The sequence below is a fragment of the Asterias amurensis genome, chromosome 11 (assembly GCF_032118995.1).
Source record: "Asterias amurensis chromosome 11, ASM3211899v1".
NCBI lineage: Eukaryota > Metazoa > Echinodermata > Asteroidea > Forcipulatida > Asteriidae > Asterias > Asterias amurensis.
The window spans coordinates 13801021-13821270 of NC_092658.1; the positions used below are offsets into that span (position 1 = coordinate 13801021).

The following is a 20250-nucleotide window of genomic DNA, read 5'->3' on the forward strand; positions in this document are numbered from 1 at the left end:
TGCATACGACGCCCATTCGGAACCCGTCTAACATAAAATTGGGGCTCGACACTTGAGGGCGCCATTCAAAGTTAATGGTGAGATCGTCGTGCAAATAGTTTTCCTCCCAATTTGTCTGTGTTTTTCGGTGGAAAATGGCACAGAGCCCTGTCCATGCCAATACTAATCATGATGAAGACCAAGATGTTCTGATTGGAGAGGAACCAGGAGCAAGGTATGTCCCATTTTATTTGTTTTAGAAATTCGATTTTGTCTAAGAATTAATTTTTTTTATTTTTTTAGCCAGACCGTTGACTGTGTGTCTGGCTGCTGAGATTGTCTGATTGTCTGTGTCACTCTCATCTGTGTGTGTCATCATCGACATCAGCTTGTCAACTGCAGATAACCAATAGGAATGAGTTTTGTTGTGTTTGTTTTCTGTTTGTAACTTGATAAAGTTACCCCCTTTTTTTTTAGAGAGCTCATTCATTCATGCCAGGTAAAGCTAGGACTAGGCAGAAGGTCTCCTCACCACATCACGCACACACGTTCATGACAGATGTGATCATTAAAAAAACCTTTATTCTTTAATTAAATTAAACTTAAATTTTGAAAATTTTGCTAATCACGCCACCACTTTTTCATTCGTTATAAAAACAATATGGTATCTCATTTATGATTTACCTCAAATGAGATATCCCTAAAAATGAGTGAAAAAGTGGTAGCAGGATACGTAAAGTAATATTATCCTTAATTTTATAAACTTAAGGTTCTGGTAATCTGGATAAATTAACATGGTAAAATCATGGAGGAAGAAAATGATGCATTACGCAATCATTCACCGGCGCTGTATATTTATAAATAAGTTGTAAAGGGCCGGCCCGCGTATAAAACATTAGCAAAAATTATGAAATTGTAAAGGCTCGGCTGGGTAACGTGTGATGTGTCTTTAGATTTTTTTTTTGACGGCTCAATAATACAGATAAAGTGTACAGTAACATATACAGAAGGGGGCGTGTTAAAAACCCAAATTTCCAACGCGTCTTCGTAGATGTGTCGCGGTCGAGACGTCTGGCGCACCGAATTCTCTAGTTGTGGCGGCTGATTCATCACAATGTTGGTTTAAATCTTTGTCCCTTCCATTGTGTCCTTGAGCAAGAAAACACAAAACAATAGTTCTTCCTTCCTGCTTGGCATTTATATTATGACGTATTATTGGTCCTAAATGATGAAGTGAAGGTACTGCCCTTCAGTGTTCACATGCAACAGTGCACAATCAACTCATCTCAGGTCATGATGGTTTTGCACTTTTTTTTATCTCATCCCCAAAATAGGAATCGTCATCTTTATTTGACTTCTTTTTTAATGGAGAGTCTTGCCTTTTCTTGTTTAAAGACAGTGGACACTATTGGTAATTGTCAAAGACCAGTCTTCTCACTTGGTGTATCTCAACATATGCATAAAATAACTAACCTGTGAAAATTTGAGCTCAATCGGTCATCAAAGTTGCGAGATAATAATGAAAGAAAAAAACACCCTTGTCACACGAAGTTGTGCGCTTTCAGATGCTTGATTTCAAATTCTCGAAATCGAAATCAAATTCGTGGAAAAATACTTCTTTCTCGAAAACTACATTACTTCAGAGGGAGCCGTTTCTCACAATGTTTTGTACTATCAACCTCTCCCCTATCAATTACTCAATACCAAGTAAGGTTTTATGATAATAATTATTTTGAGTAATTACCAATAGTGTCCACTGCCTTTAACTTTGTGGCTCACTGACTATTTTCAGGGTATATATTTCAATGAAACTTTGTTTTGGAATATTTAATTTGCAGTGATCATCCCATGTTAGCAACAGAAGATTCTTATGAGGAGCTTGACTATGATCTGAACGTCGACGCCCCAGTTCAACAGACAAGAAGAGAACGTCTCGCTAGTGGGACTATTGCAAGTATTGTAGAGGAACACATTGGGTCTGTGGAGGAGCTAGCTACAGAGGCAACAGAATTAGAGGTATTTACAAAAATATTTAAGTCACCTGGAAGTGGTATTTTTTTTAAATAAAGCTTTTGTCACTAAAATATGCGTTTTTATGAGAGGAATGTGAATAAAAAGTTAACTAAGGTTTAAATATATTAGTTTTGATTGTATTTACAAGTTTACGAGTAGGCCCCGACCCGAGAGGGCGCTGTTCGTGACGTAATTCAAGGGCGATATTTGAAGAAAAAATTTGTAGTATACAACATGGCACATCAAAACAAATTTAGACACGATTTTACACACATACGCACATTGAAACTTGAACATGTTGAACGCCTAGTGGTTTTTACAAAAGCTGTTGCTGCTATTTTTATTTGGGTTGTAAGATGTGGGTCTGCCTACGTATTATTATAGAAATACGGCCACGGAGCAGACTGCACGCACGCACTATGGCTGCTGTATAATGTGCGGACGGTCACATAGGACCTGCATGCACGGTGAATTGCATGCGGTACCAACAAAAAATCGTGTCACTTGGCAAAAGCTAAAAACATACCCTCAAAGTTCAAACTTACCCGAATTTTTTCACGTTTAGCAAATGCTCCTCTGGGTTCGTCACGTCTTTCAGATACCTTCTTCGACTTCCCACTAGCTGGAAAAATTGTTGGGACGGCGTCGTGTTAAGAATGGCTCTTCTTGTCATGTCAAATGAGTGGTGTATCCCGGATTCGAAGCACGACGGCTCGAAGTGTTCGCTGCATAGCGCTGAATAAGACGTCGGACCGGACCACTTTGCTCTAGTTAATCTGACTTTCGCAGCCCACAACAGCCTATACTTGGGATCTGCAGGAAACAGATGAAGATTGACCCCATCTTTAGTTGTTTTGCTGCATCTAGCAGCAATACACCTGGTCGGCATTGCCTGAAAAATGCCAGAAAAAAAACCTTTTTCGCAGCGTACAAACTCGCGTCTTAGAATTACATGTACTTTTGCACGTGTGTTTATCTATGCATCGAGGGGGGTCTATGTTTGATCGAGGCAAAGTCTTCCTTTTCCTACGTCACAAAAGGGGTAGGGGGAGTCAACCCCCCAACATATAAATCGTGACAAACAATTACTCAAAAAATTGTTTTATTGTTAATAAACATATATTCTTATTTTGAAAAGAAAAAAAAATCCTATTTCTTGGTGCCTTTAACCTTGTACAACCCTGGGGCTTAAAATGAACTCTTGACCAGAGACCTGAGGCCAGTGATTTGAGCTTCAGACCAGCAAACTTTACCCCCAGCGCTTTGCATCCTCTGGTTAAAGGGGCTCTATAAATGTCCAGCAGTCTTGTGTTTTTTACTATGACACCTCACTCCATTTTACATTTAAACTTGTACAAATTGATTTCAATTCCATTGAGTAAGCTATTGAAATATTTAAAGATCAGAACAATTAGATACATCTTTGTACTTATTTAAAAAGAAAATTCAAATGTGAAACAGTGTAGATTTTTTCATTTTTGGTCTTGAGCCATGCTCCCTACAAAATAGAGAGAAACACTGATAGAAAATGAATGTGCTCTCTCTTGCTCATTTCATTTAACTTCATGTCTTATGCAACAAACTCGGACTTATTCACAGTAAGTTCTCTTGTGCTTTAACAGAATAATGTAGAAGACCTTGAGGAAGATCTTGAGGAGGAAGTAGAATCTTTACATATAACCGACGATACAACGCAACATGGTAGAGAAGATGGGGCATCAAACAGGGATGAGACACCAACAAATAGCACAGAAGAAGATGCAAGACGAAGAGAAGCAATACTTAGAGATACAACAGAAGAAGGTACTTTATAAGGTTGCCATATTGGTCTCGGTTCCTAAACTCAACAACTGTAATTAATACTGATTACAGCAAACTTGTCCCCAGAGGTGTACGATCTCGCCAAGCCACTTATTTCGCTTTGACTGATCTACTCTACGTGCACTCATTTATGGTAGCCTGCAAATAAGGCATCAAATCATAGACTTTAAGATTTTCAAATGGAAGTACATTTGCAAAATGAAAATTGGCCTGAGATGAAAATTCAAGGCCGAGGTAGGAAGTGTGTGCCTCCCCACGGAGCTTCACAAACAGTTGACAGGAAGTTATCAAAGTTATTATGAAGAAAAGTATAAAAATGTATGTTCTGTCCACAGATATTCACAGCAGTACCTGGCGTGATCATAAGAAACATGTGTTTATCCTCAGTGAAGCAGGGAAACCTATATACTCAAGGTAAGAAGGCCTTCAAGGCATTTGACACTCTCAAAATCATTGTTAGCATAAAAACTTACCCGATTTATCCCACCCGAGTAATATGCCTATGATATTTTTTTCACAGGACTCGGGGAAAGTACTGAGAAAACAGTGCTAATACACATCGGTGTATGGGTAAAAACCAAAATTAATATTCTTTATCCCTGATGCAAATTTAACATCTATTATGTAAGTAGGATTTGAAACTTTGCATGGTGGAAATACGACATGGAAAGACTATGTCTAATGAGTTGGGGTGGTTCTGAAAAGAATCGTTGGTTTCAACTTGACGTTTCGATCAGTATGCTCTGATCGTCTTCTGGAGAAAGCTGGAGGAAGCACCAGAACCACCCCAACTCATTAGAGATAGTCATAACATGGTGTTACCGTAAACCTTTCCATATGTGTTATATACATAAAAGCTTACTTGGTAGCAAGCAATAGAGAGCTGTTGGTATTGTAAAACATTGTGAGAAACGGCTCCCTATGAAGTATTTAAGTTTTATGAGAAAGAAGTAATTTTTTACTCAAACATTTTACTCTAATAAAAACCTTCAGGCCTGAAACCTTTTATGAGGCATCTGAAAGCACACGTATTTGTGCAAAGGGTGTTTTCTCTCCCATTATTCTTTTGCAATTTCAATGACCAATTGTGTAAACCTTTTTCTCTTTGTAGATATGGAAATGAAGACAAGTTGGTGTCGTTAATGGGCGTTATGTCAGCATTAATATCATTTGTACAAGATGGAAAAAATAGTCTCAGGTGAGAGAAATACTTTTTTTTATTATTAATGAAACCCTCCTACTTTTAGATACATTAACCAACCAGTTAACATAATAGTGCAGGCTGGCATAGTTTATCTACAAGTCCTAAATACCTCAGCCGTGTACAAAACAGCTCGATGTTCCCTCATTTTGCCAACCAAAATGTACAATTAACATTGTTTCATGGGAAGGGTCTATTCTCCTCCAGTGGTGTCCAGTTGTTGAGATCAAATTGTTTGAGTTTTCCATCCACCAATGTTCTGTTTTAATTTATTTTCCAGGTCCATTGTATCAGCTGATCGTACCTTTGTTTTCCTGGTCCGTCAGCCGCTGATACTAGTCGCTGTATCCAGAACTCACGAGTCACAACAGCAACTTTTGATGCAACTCACTTATGTCTACAATCAGGTCCTTAGTGTACTCACATTCTCACAGCTAAGTCGAGTCTTAGAAACGAGGAAGAATTATGATCTACGAAGATTGCTCTCAGGTAGGTTGGGTATGCTAATAATTTATTATAATAAAAAGGTTTTATATAGTGCCCTGGGCACCGATTGTTTTGGAAGAACTGGTAATGAATTATAAAGAATCCCACCCAAGTAATATGCCTGTGATTTTTTTTATAGGAATGGGTAAAAACAAAAATTGATATATATTTTTCCTGATGTAAATTTAACATCTTTTATGTTATTAATGCTCATGAACTTAACAATCTTCGTGCCTACCATTGCCCAAAAGCTCACATCTAACAACACCACAATTAAAAAGACTAAAGAGTCAAATCATCTCTACAATTTTTTTATTTTGTAGGCACAGAGAAGTTTTTAGATAATCTACTCAACTTGATCGATCAAGACCCAAGTTTCTTACTAACAGCTGTCCGATGTTTACCACTTGACAACACAATCAGAGATATCATCGGCCACAGTATGCAGAGTGCCAAAATCAAGGTAAGGTCGTAGGTAACATGCCTGTGATATTTTTTCACAGGACTCGGGAAAGTACTGAGTATACAGTGCTAACACACATCGGTGTATGGGTAAAACCCCCAACTGCAGTGCGTGCTATAGGACCACTTGGGTAGCACATGATTATTTTGTCAAACAATGTTTTACGATCCCCAAGAATAATATCGGAACTTTCAAATGTGAATGAATCCTCTTCTTGGAAATTGTCTGGAACTGGTTGCCTGTAAATTGCCTCGTGTGACATGACCCTAAGATGACTAAAAAATAGTTTTCGGTTGAATGAAGACAAATTGACTGGAGCTGGAATTGAACCTGCGACCCCTAGATTTACGTGCCGGTGTAATAGGAGAGTCTGTCCCCCTGAGATTACGTTCGGCAAACTGTGTACAAATTCTTTCTGATAGCGCCCTCTTTGAATCATCCTCTTTCAGCCCATGTTAATTTCCCACATGGGGCGAGATTTTCCGATGACACCGGCATTCTACCATCTTAGCTGTCGCGCCCTTATGTTAGCGGTCTTCCTATTTTGTGAATGGCTTGGTTCGGGGATGTCAGTCAAATTTACATTAAGCAACTTATTGTTTACTAAAAATTTGTTGTTTTGTTTGTTTTACCGTCAGGATCTTGTGTTTGCCATTTTGATTGCTGACAACCAGTTAGTCACACTTTGCAGAATGAAGAAGTATGTCCTACATCCTGCCGGTAAGTATTTGTTGGTCTGTTCAAAAACATTCTGCAGACAATATACAGACTGAAAACATTCTGCAGACAACATACTCACACAAAAACATACAAACACACCAAACATCATATTCAGATAACATGAAGACAAATACACTTTTATTAATCTTGGTCAGCTTGAACTGGGTTGTCTTTGTTCCGTATTCCCTGCTGTTCTCTCTCCCACCCCATTTCCTGTCTTCAATCTTTATTCATAAATACCTCAGACAGTTTCGCTTTTCGTATTGGTGGAGAGCGCGCCACGTGGGTGTGTATTAACCTTTGTTTATGACTAGTAAAAAGTGTTGAAACAAGAGCGTGACACTCGAGCTAGCACCTGTGCTTCTTCAAGAGAAGACAGTTTCTTCATTCCTATTGGTCAAGAGCAACTGCCAGGACAGTTGTGCCACATCATGCGATAAGCGCGACGCACACAGCATTCCCTTATAAGGAGTTGTTTACCCGAGGGCGGCGGAGGGCCTTACCATTTCATAGCTGGAGGGGTGTTGTGTTGAAATAAATCATTGAACAATTATAATTTTTGCATTTATTTTACTGTTTGATTAAAAAGGGTTGATGTTTTTTGACCGAAAAGGTATTTATGAATTTACCAACTTTTGTTGGTAAATTCAATAAACTATTATCATTGGTCTCTTAAATCTCCCATTGTGAAGCTTAGTCTAAAACAAACCAACAGTCCTTGGTTATGGTTCAGTCTGGTTGGCTCAGTGGTTTTTGTCCCTGCCTTTCACCTCTGAGGACCCTGGTTCGATACACCGACCGGAGCCTTGCATGTAGATTTGGTTTTCCCAAAAGAGGTTTTCCTCCCATGTCTTAAACTCAAATTTCTTAATTGTCTACTCAACAAAAAAATTGGTTTGATGTTTTTTTTTATTAGAACGATTTTCCGATTATACATGTATAGTTTAGATTCAGATGGTTTGGTTGTAGGGCACTCCTCCATAACTACACAGCTGAAAATGACTGAACCTCAAAACATTTTCTTGTTGGGTCGCCAAAACGCTTAAATTTATTTCCTTTCTTTTATCAGATCTTCATTTAGTGTTTAATCTCCTGAATGCCTCGATGTCCTTCCAGACCGCTGATTCCTGGATGCCAATCTGCTTACCATTTATTTCCTTTCTTTTATTAGATCTTCATTTAGTGTTTAATCTCCTGAATGCCTCGACGTCCTTCCAGACCGCTGATTCCTGGATACCAATCTGCTTACCAAAGTTTGACAGCACAGGATTCCTACACGCCCACATCTCATACCTTGACAACAGCAAGGCGTGTCTACTCCTACTCACAGTGGATAAAATGATGTTCTTTGAATTGGCCAAATGCAAAGAGAAGATTCTGGAGGTAAAGTAAGCCCTTACCACAATAGACCGATTCATTAGGCTCCGCCCACGACACACGTGTGAGCAAGAACACGTGAGCCTCTCCATAGCTTTCTGCACAATCTGCCACGCGCGCCAAGCATACGCGCATGCATGTCGGACCTTATTTGTTGACCTTAGTTGCGTTGTGATTGGTCAATATGCAATGGGGCGGAGCTTAATGGACCGGTCTATTGGTGGCTACAGCTACTGCTACGACTGTTGCAAAAGGTGTTATTCAGGATGTCATGTACTTCAAGGCATGGTGGCGCGGAAATCTAGCAATTAATAGAAGACTAGGTATTATAATAGTTTTATATATTGTATGATTATTTCACAGAAATTAAAAAAGCATAATTGCTTGGAAGCGATTACAAAAGCAATAGGGGATGGTGGTTACCGGTGTCGAGAAGTGGGTATCAGTGATTTGAGACATTTTATTTACAAGTCCAAGAGTACTGCTCAGTTCACTGCGCCGGACCTAGAAGCTCCGTATAAAGACAGCGATGAAAGAGCAAGGTAATAATAGTATTGATAGCTTTAGGCCAAATTTTAAAAAATGCCAGTTGATCGTTCGGATTTTTCCAAAACGCGGAGGATGCGAGCGTTTGTATGATTTATTTTCCCTAGATGGCTGCTAAGTATTTAAAATCAAACAGGCCACAGATTCTTCAGTTTGAGCCCAAACAAAACAGAAGGTTACATGTGTTCGAGAGCATCACACTAGATTCGGGGGAAAAGCTTTTTATTTTTATTTTTTATTTTTTTATAAATAAAAAATGAAAAATAGTAAAAAAAAAACAGGATGCGGCTCCAAAAAAGGATGTGTCAGGGACGATCAATTGGTAAAAAAATTGTTTGGCCTTATATAGCACACATATTTACCAACTAGGTTCTCAAGGCCCTTATATGTGGTATTTACATTTTTTCAGAGAGATTGTTATTGAAATTATGAATTCTGCGACCCAATTATGTGGCACATGAATATCGTTTATGAAATGATCAGAAATGTTGAATAAACACGGATACTTATACTGTAAAGGACCTTGATCTAGCTAATAGGAAATACAAGCTATATGAGAACCAAGTATTATTATAAAATGTTCACAGAATTTTATTTGATTTTGTTCAGGTTATTTAGCATGTATCAGTACGTTCATCAAAGAGTTCACAATGCAGCCAGACCACTCAAGATTATGTTTCATGTTGGATCGAGAGAAGCGTTGTTAGGCTGGGTAAGTCAATTAAAAACATTCATGACTCGATCAAATTGCGTATTGTGTAATTTTGAATCTGATCCCTTTCAAAGCTCTTGGCTTGTCTCCCTTCTATATCACTGATCTAAATAAAGTCTTAATCCATTTGACACTTTCGGTAAACTGTATTGTCCAAAGGCCCACACTTCGTGTATCACAACTTAGATATAAATAACAAAATTTAGGCTCAATCGGTCATCGGATTCGGGAGAAAATAATGGGAAAACCCACCCTTGTTTCCGCACGTTTCGCCGTGTCATGACATGTGTTTAAAATAAATCCGTAATTCTCGATATCGAGAATTAATATAGTTTTAATATTTTCTCAAAAAGTAAAGCATTTCATGGACTAATATTTCAAGAGAAGTCTTTCACCATTACCTTCTGTACACCCTGTAAATTATTTGTAAATCTGTGAACTTTTATTTTTTATTATTATTATTAGTTTTTGTCTGTTCCGAAAGTGTATAATGGTTTTAAGACTCATTTGTTTGAAATCTTTATTTTTGTAACAAACTGCGTTATATGTCCCATCCATAGTCACTTGTTCTTGATCAAGGTTCTTTCATCAAGCACAATCCTGTTGACCTGAGACTTTGACTGCTCTGCTTTAAAGCAAACCAAGGTTGAAATTTACAATGTTCAGTTCAACTAGGTGTCATCGTCTACTTATTTTCAAAAGTGTTCAGCTAGATTTCATAGATAAAAAAGTAGCTAAGTAACAAAATTATGCTTACCAGGATAAGGCTACCAGCCAAAATATCATGTCACACGCACCGTTTTTGTTTGCATCATGCACAGTTCTGCTTAGCACAGATTGTTCAAGCAAATTTCTTGCTTAAGCAACTCTATGAAATTTCCCCTGGTAGGTTACTGTTTTTCAATGACCAAGGACTATGTTTCTCAAAATGTGTGTCTGTTTTTTTGTTTATGGCAGGTTACGACAGGATTTGAGCTTTATGCAGTCTTTGGTCCCTTAGCAACCAAACAAGTAGCCATCTTAGCCGTCAATAAATTACTTAAGTGGATCAAGGTAATTGCTATAGTTTTGTTATATTGATTTTTTTTTAAACTGGCGTCAGACACGGCAACTGTCTGCCCATGGTTTGCCCATTTGGGATGTAAAGGAAACAGTGAGTGGTGCTTCACTGCACAGTACAGGGATGTGATTTCTTTGTTTTAACAAGAAATGTGCGTTGAAAACTTTGTACTCAATGTTAAAATTGATGTAACAGCTTCAGTACACTAGGGGTATGTTCAGACAGCGTACTAAGTTAGACCCGAACCGGTTTTACTTTTACGAGCAGCAGGGGGTGATCGTAAAAATAAAACTCCTTTGCGTTCAGACAGCACTGAGTTAAACCCGATCCGGTTTATCTTTGGCTTTAAGAGGTCAAAGAAAACGCGACCCCGTTACTCTAACATCCTGTTTATTGTCCTGTTCATTGGTCACCGTGTGTTTACGTGCGTAATGATTATGTTGTGAGTTAAACCGGATGTGGTATTTTTTATTCTGTCCACACACAGTGTTAAAAGTTAAACCCGAAGCGGTCTAAAGATAAACCCCCTCCCTGGACGGTTTATCTTTTGTGGGTTGAACTCGATTCGGACTAACTTTAGATCCGTTCAGACACACAGAGTTGAAATCGATCGAGTTGAACCATGAGTTAAACCAACTTTAGTACCGTGTCTGAATGCACCCATATGTACATCAATTTATACTATCAGTGTGAGGACTTTCCTTCAACCTTTGTCCCTCTAACCTATTATTCTCAATAGTCTAAGTGCATGACAAATTATGAGGACACAAAAATACAAATTGCTTGCTATCATTATCTATGTGGGGTTTTCCTTTGTCCCTCCCTAACAACCTCCATAGACATTATAAGTGCATGAAAAAAAAGGTGAGGACATGAAAATACAAAGGATACCATTGTGAGGTGAACCTTGTTCCTTTTGTGTTCCTTTGTTCTACAGTCACTTGTCTTCTGATAACACCATGACATGTACATAGAGCAAACACGTACATGTACATATGGATAAACATGTACAATGTGTTCGCCAGTAAAATATAGCGCTTTGGTCCAGATCTATTTTCTTGCAAATACAGACTCCATGGATGTGTTGCTTCTTCAAAAGCTTCACAAGCTGTTTTTAAATATTTACTCCCATAAACAAAACATTGAGACTGGTGGGTTTGAAAAACAGTGTTATTTAAGAAAACTTTTATCACTTTTTTTCATTACGGTTGAGACACTTTCATATTTCTTTTGACAGAAAGAGGAAGATCGGCTGTTTATCCTCAACCCTCCAGAATATTAACGCTAAAGGTGATGCGCTCATCTGTAACTGGTACTCTCCATGGATTGTGTGAATCAGTCAACAACAGCAACTTACGAAAACCAGTCAACTGCCCAGTGGAAATAAGAAAATGTCCAATATCGCACTTTGGAAAAGGCGTGAGAATTACATCAGATTTTAATCATCCTAAATGATTAAAATCATTTAGATATTGATTTTAATTTTTGTAATTATTGGTTTTTATTTTATTGTTCGTTAGATTGGAATTTTTGCAAGGTTAATAATAATAGTAATAATCGGTTTTTATATAGCGCTTTTCACACCCAAATGGCTTCTCAAAGCGCTCCAACTTTATAACCTCTGTGATCACTGGGCCCTAATTCATTCCTTAAACCATCTCAGTTCCATGGGGGTACAGCCTATGCAACAAATATACGCTACTACATGTACATGTACATGTACTTAGCTAAATCAATCACAACGAACCATTTATTAAGGGAATAAAAGGGTAGTGACGAGTTCTTAAACGGCCGTTAAAAACCGGCAGGGTCGTGGCTGTGTGATAATTAAAGGCCCTCGGCTCGGGCCTTTGTTGCATGGCCACAACCCTGCAAGTATAAGAACGAGTCACCTCTTTTATTCCCATTCATAAATGCCTTTTTGGTTAAAAGGCGTTATAAAGTAAACACTCTGTAAAACTTATCCGTTTTCCGACGTCCTTGAGCTCTGTATGGACGCACGTCGGGTGATGCATTTTTATGACTGAGACAGTTTTCGGATATGCATTCGTGCACATAGTTAGGTCTTGGTGCAAGATGTTTTTCATTTTCTTTTCACACACAGCGCGGCCAACTCGCAAACAGCGCCGCATCGCCCGTAACGGGAAACGTCTTGCACCAAGACTAGCGCGTAGTATCCGAAAAACAACCGGTTATAAACAGCTCCAGCTGGTCATTATCAATCGTTTAAACACCCCCACGTGACACGCTCTCCACCAATAGGAATAGCGAAACAGTCTGAGGTATTTATGAATTATAGTTAAGTGTCTAGTTAAGGACGAAAAAAAGAGCTTTACAGGTACAGATCTAATAGTTAACAACTTTCTTGAAGAGGGCAGCACCTTTTTTAAATTTAATATTTATCGGGAAAATAGTACAAGCTTTACAAAAGTAAATTTTACTTTAATTTTTTGTCATAATCATCTGAGTTTGGAAAGTATACACCCTTTTCAGTGAGTGGGTGTGTTAACATTGAAATACTTGGGTCATTAAATTTTATGGATGGGCAGTTAATCTGCCTGGGACAGTCGGCAGCCCTACTGGTTTGTGCATGATCCAATTAAGTCCACTGTTTGGAAAAGGAATTACATGGAGATAACAGGTGTTAGTTGTCAGATGAAAAAGATGTTTCATTTTAGCCAATTTCATAATGATTACTATGTCTTTGGGTGATTTAAATTGTAATTTCAAATATTGGACATAAATATTGTCATTTACAGAAATCTCCAATAGTTGTACAGTGTAAATATTTTTTCCATAAAATTGTCCAAAATCAACTGATTTTGTTTTGCCAATTTGTGAAATTTGCACATTTTTCAATTAATGGTTTTGTAGAAATTGTACATACAGCTGGTAATGCAAGTGAAATAGTGGTTAAGAACTAATTTATAAACTTGTATTTATTCTTTTTATGTATAGGGGAAGGGGTGACCAACCTCGCTGAGTCATTATCGATTATACTCCGACAATAAATCAATAACTCTGAAACATCAAGAGGATATTTCTGAGTCATTTATTTTTATAACAATGACTCTGGCAAAACACTTATAAGTCATTGCATCAACAAACACAGTGTATCTTTTGCTGGCTAATACAAAAATAAAGAAAAGGAGACATTTATATTTTTTAAGAGTACAACTGTGCCTGACAGGCACTGGACGCGTTTGTAAATGTCAAAGGCCAGTATTCTCACTTTGTGTACCCTCAACATGTGCACAAAAAAAAAAAGTCTGTGAATATCTGTGCGATTTATGGTAGTGAGAATAGACTTTTGCAAAGCTAGCGAGTGATACAGCGCGCTGCTCATGGTAGCGAGGCTGGGAAATAACCAATGTCAAGGGGTGGATTTCACAAAGAGATAAGACTAGTCTTATTTTGAGTTAGGACGAGTTACTCGTCCACTCGTCCTAACTTAGGACTAGCCATGTGTTTTTAGTATCTCCTAGGACTTGTCCTAAGTTAGGACTCTGTGAAATTGACCCAAGGTCTTGGAACCAAGACTAGGGTCCTAGAGGCAAAGGGCGAGGAAAGATACCACTAAGCCAACTCGGCCAATTTCAATCTGAAAGACCACTTATTATAAAGTTTTCCAATTCTAATCCTCCGGAGAAACATGTCCACCCGAAACACTATCAGAATTCAGGAAATGGCATTTGAAACCCTAGCTTATTTTGAAAGCCGCAACTGATATTAACCCAATTTGAAAATGCACAACACCCATGACAAAATGTCTACTTCATAGTTTTCCCTTACAATTATTACAAAATTAAATGAGATTTCCAAATGAGATCATTGTATGGTTCGTTTATTTAAACTCAAAGATGGGAAGAAATAAGGCAAAATTACAACACAATTACTAATTGTGATTGCATACAAATAAAGTGCTTACAAAATTACAAACTGGAAAATATTATAAACTTGCCAATACAAATATCTAAACACCAATGCTGCTTGTTGAAAGATTTTTAGAAAATAACTTTTAAGACTCACGGATTTATGCCTTCTTGTTTGTCAACTGATTTTAAATATACATGCTTTTAAATATGTTTACCTCAAATGAATTTCTAACAGGCAGAAAGCAAAATACTAATGTTACAACTTGTTGTTAAACATTGGACACTTTCGGTAAACAGTATTGTCCAAGGCCCACACTTCGTGTATCACAACTTATATATAAAGTAACAAACCTGTGAAAATTTAGGCTCGATCAGTCATCGGAGTCGGGAGGAAATAACGGGAAAACCCACCCTTGTTTCCGCACGTTTCGCCGTGTCATGACATGTGATTAAAATAAATCCGTAATTCTCGATATCGTGAATTGATATTGTTTTAATGTTTCCTTCAAAAAGTAAAGCATTTCATGGAATGATACTTTAAGAGAAGTCTTTCACCATTACCTTCTGTAAACCCTGTAAGTTATTTGTAAATCTGTGAACTGTTCCGAAAGTGTCCAATGGCAGTGGACACTATTGGTAATTACTCAAAATAATTATAAGCACAAAACCTGACTTAGTAACGAGTAATGGGGAGAGGTTGATAGTATAAAACATTGTGAGAAACGGCTCCCTCTGAAGTGACGTAGTTTTCGAGAAAGAAGTAATTTTCCACGAATTTGATTTCGAGACCTCTTGTTTAGAATTTGAGGTCTCGAAATCAAGCATTCGAAAGCGCATGACTTCGTGTGACAAGGGTGTTTTTTCTTTCATTGTTGTCTCGCAACTTCGATGACCGATTGAGCTCAAATTTTCACAGGTTTTTTTTTTTATGCATATGTGTTGAGATACACCAAGTGAGAAGACTGGTCTTAGACATTATTTTACCAAGAGTGTCCAGTGTCTTTAAAAACGGGAAAGAAAAATGAAGTCAAACAAAAATACTGCAAATATTTGTATCTTGCAGATCACACTAAACAAAAATCAGGCCTGGAATTTCAACGTTGAGACGGCAGGACTATCCTCAATTCGTAAAGGCGGTCCTTATCAAACATTTTGCAGGGTGTGGGAATATTTTGAAAGGGCATCAAGGCCTGGGCCAAGACCAGGGCAACAGTCAATGGTCTCAATGAAACTCCAGGCCTGAAGAACTATGAAAGTAAATTAGACCAGAACATACCCCGTACATTTTCCCTCCAAAATAAACTCGTAAAAATACAACACATTACATTTATTTGTAAGCCCATCCAGCCCAACATTTCGTTTAGGTGAAAGTTTATTTGCTTTCATGATGAAAATCAACATGATCAAAAAGAAAAGATGGGTAGGTTAATAATAAACTCTATTTATTAGATTCAACATTTACAGAGTGAAAATCCATATTTAATCCAGCTACATTTACAATAAAATCTATAAAATATGTTTTTAAAAATAAAGGTATGACATGCATGCAAGACAGTGCCCAAAAATGACCACCATGTTTATCTTGTCTAAAATGTCATGCAATCTCCTGAGAATATTTTAAGATGTCAAAAAAGTTTTGAAAACCTAAAATGCCACATCAACAAAATATTGAGGTTGCTTCTAAATTGTCCAAACTCATTACAGATTACTGCATTTCTTATATTGTACAATAATATATGAAAATATTAATGCCTAGCTAATATTAATATTTATTTCAAATTTTTATTCTGAGAAATGTTTTTACAGATTTGGAATTTCATATTCTTTTAAATGCAATATTTCCTGACTGCCTGAGAGAAAGGAAACGAAGACCGTATCAAAATTGAGGATTTGGCTATGGCTGTTGCTATGGACAACCTATACTTCAGTGCATGATGACATAGCAATCAAGCTGTAGCTGTAGCCGTCAATGGATCTTACCATGGTAATCAAGTCGCAGCCACTAATTCAGATGTAGCTTGTTGCTGGAAAGACAAAATAGTCTGGTACCTTACGAAATAATTGCAACTAGACCTCGCAAGGATCATTGTGCATAAGGGGAACTTAACAATGAAGCACTGTCTATTTGCATGTGTGAGGTTCCAGATCTATATTTCAATTTAAAACTATATTTATTTTGGTTTTACGCACATATACCGATGTGTGTTAGCACTGTATGCCGAGTACTTTTCTAGAGTTCTGTGAAAAAAAACACTGGCATAATACTCGGATGCAAATTTAACAGCTATTGAATCGTTGTGGAACCCGCTGCTAAAATATAGGATTCGAACTGCCTCTAGCTACCAGGCAATCTCAGTGGTCTAGTTGGTATGACTATGACACTGCTCTAGAATTGAAATGGTCCGAGAAATATGCCTGTTATTTGTTTACACATAACTCAGGTAAGTACTGAGTATTCAGTGCTAACACAAATCGATGTATGGGTAAAACCAAAATTAATATTCTTCATCCCTGATGCAAATTTAACATCCCTATTCATTTTAACTAGCATCTAACAATATACTTTTAGTCTTTTATGCCATACCATCCGGCAGATTAACTATTTATAGAAATTTACATAATACACAATTATTTCTACTATAAAGTCAGTTCTAATATCCAGAGTAATTGAAGATAATTTTTTTGTTACAAAATGTGTAAAATATTAAATATTTCTTGCTACTTAATTGCACATTGAAGTGTTTTTTTTTTCTTTCTATGGCCTGGCACATACACACAGTAAGTTTCTGTGCACAGCTGTGCCATCATACACAACCCACGCAATTAGATGGTTTTAAATGTACACGTATGGTCAATGTGCTGGAAAATGTTAGCGCCGTAGAAGGGTTAACTACAAAACCACCTTACTTTAAATTCAATTTGTTGCAAACTCATGATAAGCAATGTCAATTATGTATATTTTTTTGTGGTAAAACCTTGTGTATCTAATTGTTGTGTAAACAATTTTCTTTGAGAACTTGTTTTGTAATTCATTCTGCTGTCGTGGAGTAGATTTAAGAATTTGGGAGAAGTGTCCTGCTAAATGTTTATTGTTCTACATTCATGTATTAGTAGATACACATGTGGTGTTACTGCAAACTGATTATACATTGATACCTCAAAACTCCAGTGTCAATATGAACAATAATCAGGGCCCAATTTCATAGAAATGCTTAAAAGCAGAAAACGTTGCTTAAAAAGTTTCTGCTAACCAAAAATAAGCAGGATACCAGTCACAGATTGTACATGACATGGTACTTTGGTTGGTACCCTTGTTCTGGTAAGCATAATCTTGTTGGGGTTAACTGCTTTTTTTGGTTGGTACCCTTATTCTGGTAAGCATAATCTTGTTGGGTTAACTGCTTTTTTTTTTGGTAACCTTATTTTGGTAAGCATAATCTTGTTGGGATTAACTGCTTTTTTTGGTTGGTACCCTTGTTCTGGTAAAAGCATAATCTTGTTGGGATTAACTGCTTTTTTTGGTTGGTACCCTTATTCTGGTAAGCATAATCTTGTTGGGTTAACTGCTTTTTGGGGGTTGGTAACCTTATTTTGGTAAGCATAATCTTGTTGGGATGAACTGCTTTATGTGCTTAAGCAGCTCTATGAAATTGGGCCTTGTGTTTGTTTACACATGTCAACTCCAAGTACATGGAGTATGTTATCATTTCATGCAGGCCTGTATGCTTCATTTTTGAAAGGGCACCAAGGCATTTTCTGCTTAGTAAATGGCACCCTATGAGGAAATTGTAAATTATACTGTAGCATTTGAAGGGCAGCCTCTGCTGCCTCAGTGAAGTATCAGGCCTGAACATGTATAAGAGTTGGCAGATCAAATCAAATCAAAAGCATCAAACTACGATTCCCTATCACCTTGCGATGTGGATGCTCTGGTATTAGTCTGGTTTATGTGTATCTTGCTTGAGCTTCCAGCAACTGCCGAAGATGTCACCGGTAAACTGGTCACCATCTTGACTTTCACATTGGTTTTATCGGCAAATTTCAACAGGGCCTGGTACTTGCCACGGATGTCCTCAAACTTCTGCCTGTGTTTCTTGTTCTGGTGGTTGAGCCGGCGGACTTCGTCGTGGAGCCTGGCCTGTTCCTCTTCCAATGTCTCCTTCTGGGAGACACGCTTCTCACGGCAGTTGGCGGCATAGCCTCGGTTCTTGAGAGTACGCCGTCTTTGTTTCAGCATGATGACTTGCTCCTTGCTGAGGCCGCGGAGACGACGGTTGAGTTCTCGTACGGAGAAGGTAACTAAGTCATGATCACTTATCACGGTGTCTTGAGAGACGGGTTCTTGCTTTACCTTGGTCACACAAACAAAGACAAAATCAATCAATTACTCATATATCACACTTAGTTCTTCAACAAATTTTGTTAACCCTCCTACTGTCTACCATTCAATATAATCCCCTGTTGTTTTAAAATGATCAACAAACTATATCAGCAAGCAATATGTTGAATACGTCACTGTACATAGTCAACCCTCCTACTGTGTGACCATGTATGTACCAGTACACTGTATTTATGCCATCCTACAATGATATATCGTGTGCACAGTTGGGCCACCATACACAACAAAGTTAAAGCAGCTGAATTAACATCAAGAATATTAACTTGATTAAAGGTAAAAAAGATATTTAAAATAGTTAACACATTTATTTGAAGATGTAGAGTTTATTTTGCTCCAATTCAAGGCAAAGGCAAATACCTACAGACATTGTCTTGATAAGGTTTATCACGATTCAGAAACGCAATGCATTGTGGGAAGGAATATGGGGCAGTTTCTATGCAGTTTCTACGACTCGCGCACGCAACGCCTAGATACCTTTGTGTGGGTTCAACAGCGCCCTCTCTTGATATTTTGCTATTCGCGATAAACCTTATGGGATGAGAACAGTGAATTTACCTTGACATTGGTGGGTCCAGCTTTTCGCACCATGGTTGTAGAGTTAACTTATTTTCACTTTAGATCTAAGAATGAATCAGATAATATACAATCATTCAGTTATGATATATTCAGTGTTTAAAGGTAGATTTATCTTGATGAAGAAATATGCTGAACTCCTTGGGCAGATTTGTTTACTTTGAACACACAATGCCATCTTCGGTTTGGCGCTAGAACTTCCACACCTCTGTCGGGTTGGAACTAGTTCTAACCATGGAGGTAGAATTAGTAGTGTAAACTGTATGCAGTAACAAGATGGCTCATTTATTATGTCAATGAAGGTGCTAAATTATTGTTTCTGAATTCGACATAAAATAGTTAACAACGGCAAGTTTTTAATCCCTTTATGACTTTTAGACTTAGAGGTTGAGATTTTACGGTGATTTGGATCTGGAGAAAGTAATTTTAATGTTATGATGATTTATTGATTGTAACGCAAATTCATGTATGATGATGTCTATGGATGGACCTTTAATCTATTTATTTTATATTAATCACGAAACTGATACTACAAGACACCGAGCCAATGAAATACGTATTATTTGCAATGACCACGATCATGATGGCCATGGCTGAAAAACAAATAAACTTCAGATCCCATTTTCCAGTTCTCAACAACAAACAACATGAAGATCATGAATAACAAAAGAAAACCGAAGTTTTATTACTAATTCCCCCACTATACTTCACCCTTAAAGTAGAAATCTATGATATCTGTGTGTCAATAAAACAAAATCCACTTTCAAAGTATCAATATACTTTCGAACTTTGATGGAAATTTACCTGCAAATTGGAGGAACTTTTCCTACTTCGCGATCCTTTAGTCACTTCGCACTTCGGAGTAAGTAATTCCGGTTTGACAACCTTGACTACGGCTTCCCTCGTACCCGGCTCCTGTAGTAACTATGCAATCACAAATTAATAGTCGATTCGTCAGAGCCATTACCCGTGGGTACGAGTGTGATGATTCGGAAACCGCCCTCCATTGTCTCAAATAAGAGAGT

General features: G+C 37.6%; 2 protein-coding genes across 3 annotated transcripts; one reads left to right on the forward strand and one right to left on the reverse strand.

Annotated features, from left to right (window-relative positions):
- Window positions 1-66: 66 nt before the first annotated feature.
- LOC139944540 (protein SAND-like) lies at window positions 67-13737 on the forward strand. Its single transcript, XM_071941584.1, has 13 exons — window positions 67-214; window positions 1818-1995; window positions 3615-3795; window positions 4149-4227; window positions 4925-5011; window positions 5295-5503; window positions 5824-5963; window positions 6602-6683; window positions 7855-8066; window positions 8424-8602; window positions 9216-9318; window positions 10276-10371; window positions 11616-13737. Exons 1-13 carry the CDS (start codon window positions 135-137, stop codon window positions 11658-11660), a joined length of 1671 nt encoding a protein of 556 aa, XP_071797685.1. The 5' UTR covers window positions 67-134; the 3' UTR covers window positions 11661-13737.
- A 469-nt stretch (window positions 13738-14206) lies between these two features.
- Window positions 14207-20097, reverse strand: LOC139944347 (transcription factor MafK-like). Of its 2 annotated transcripts, XR_011786946.1 has the most exons (4): window positions 20030-20097; window positions 19208-19272; window positions 17839-18604; window positions 14207-17783 (listed from the first exon to the last, which is right to left on the reverse strand). XR_011786946.1 is itself a non-coding variant. In XM_071941348.1 (3 exons), exons 2-3 carry the CDS (start codon window positions 19238-19240, stop codon window positions 18149-18151), a joined length of 489 nt encoding a protein of 162 aa, XP_071797449.1. In that variant the 5' UTR covers window positions 19241-19272; window positions 20030-20097; the 3' UTR covers window positions 14207-18148. The 2 variants fall into 2 exon arrangements, 1 of the variants encoding a protein (XP_071797449.1); XM_071941348.1 differs by having other exon boundaries at window positions 14207-18604.
- Between the last annotated feature and the right edge of the window lie 153 nt (window positions 20098-20250).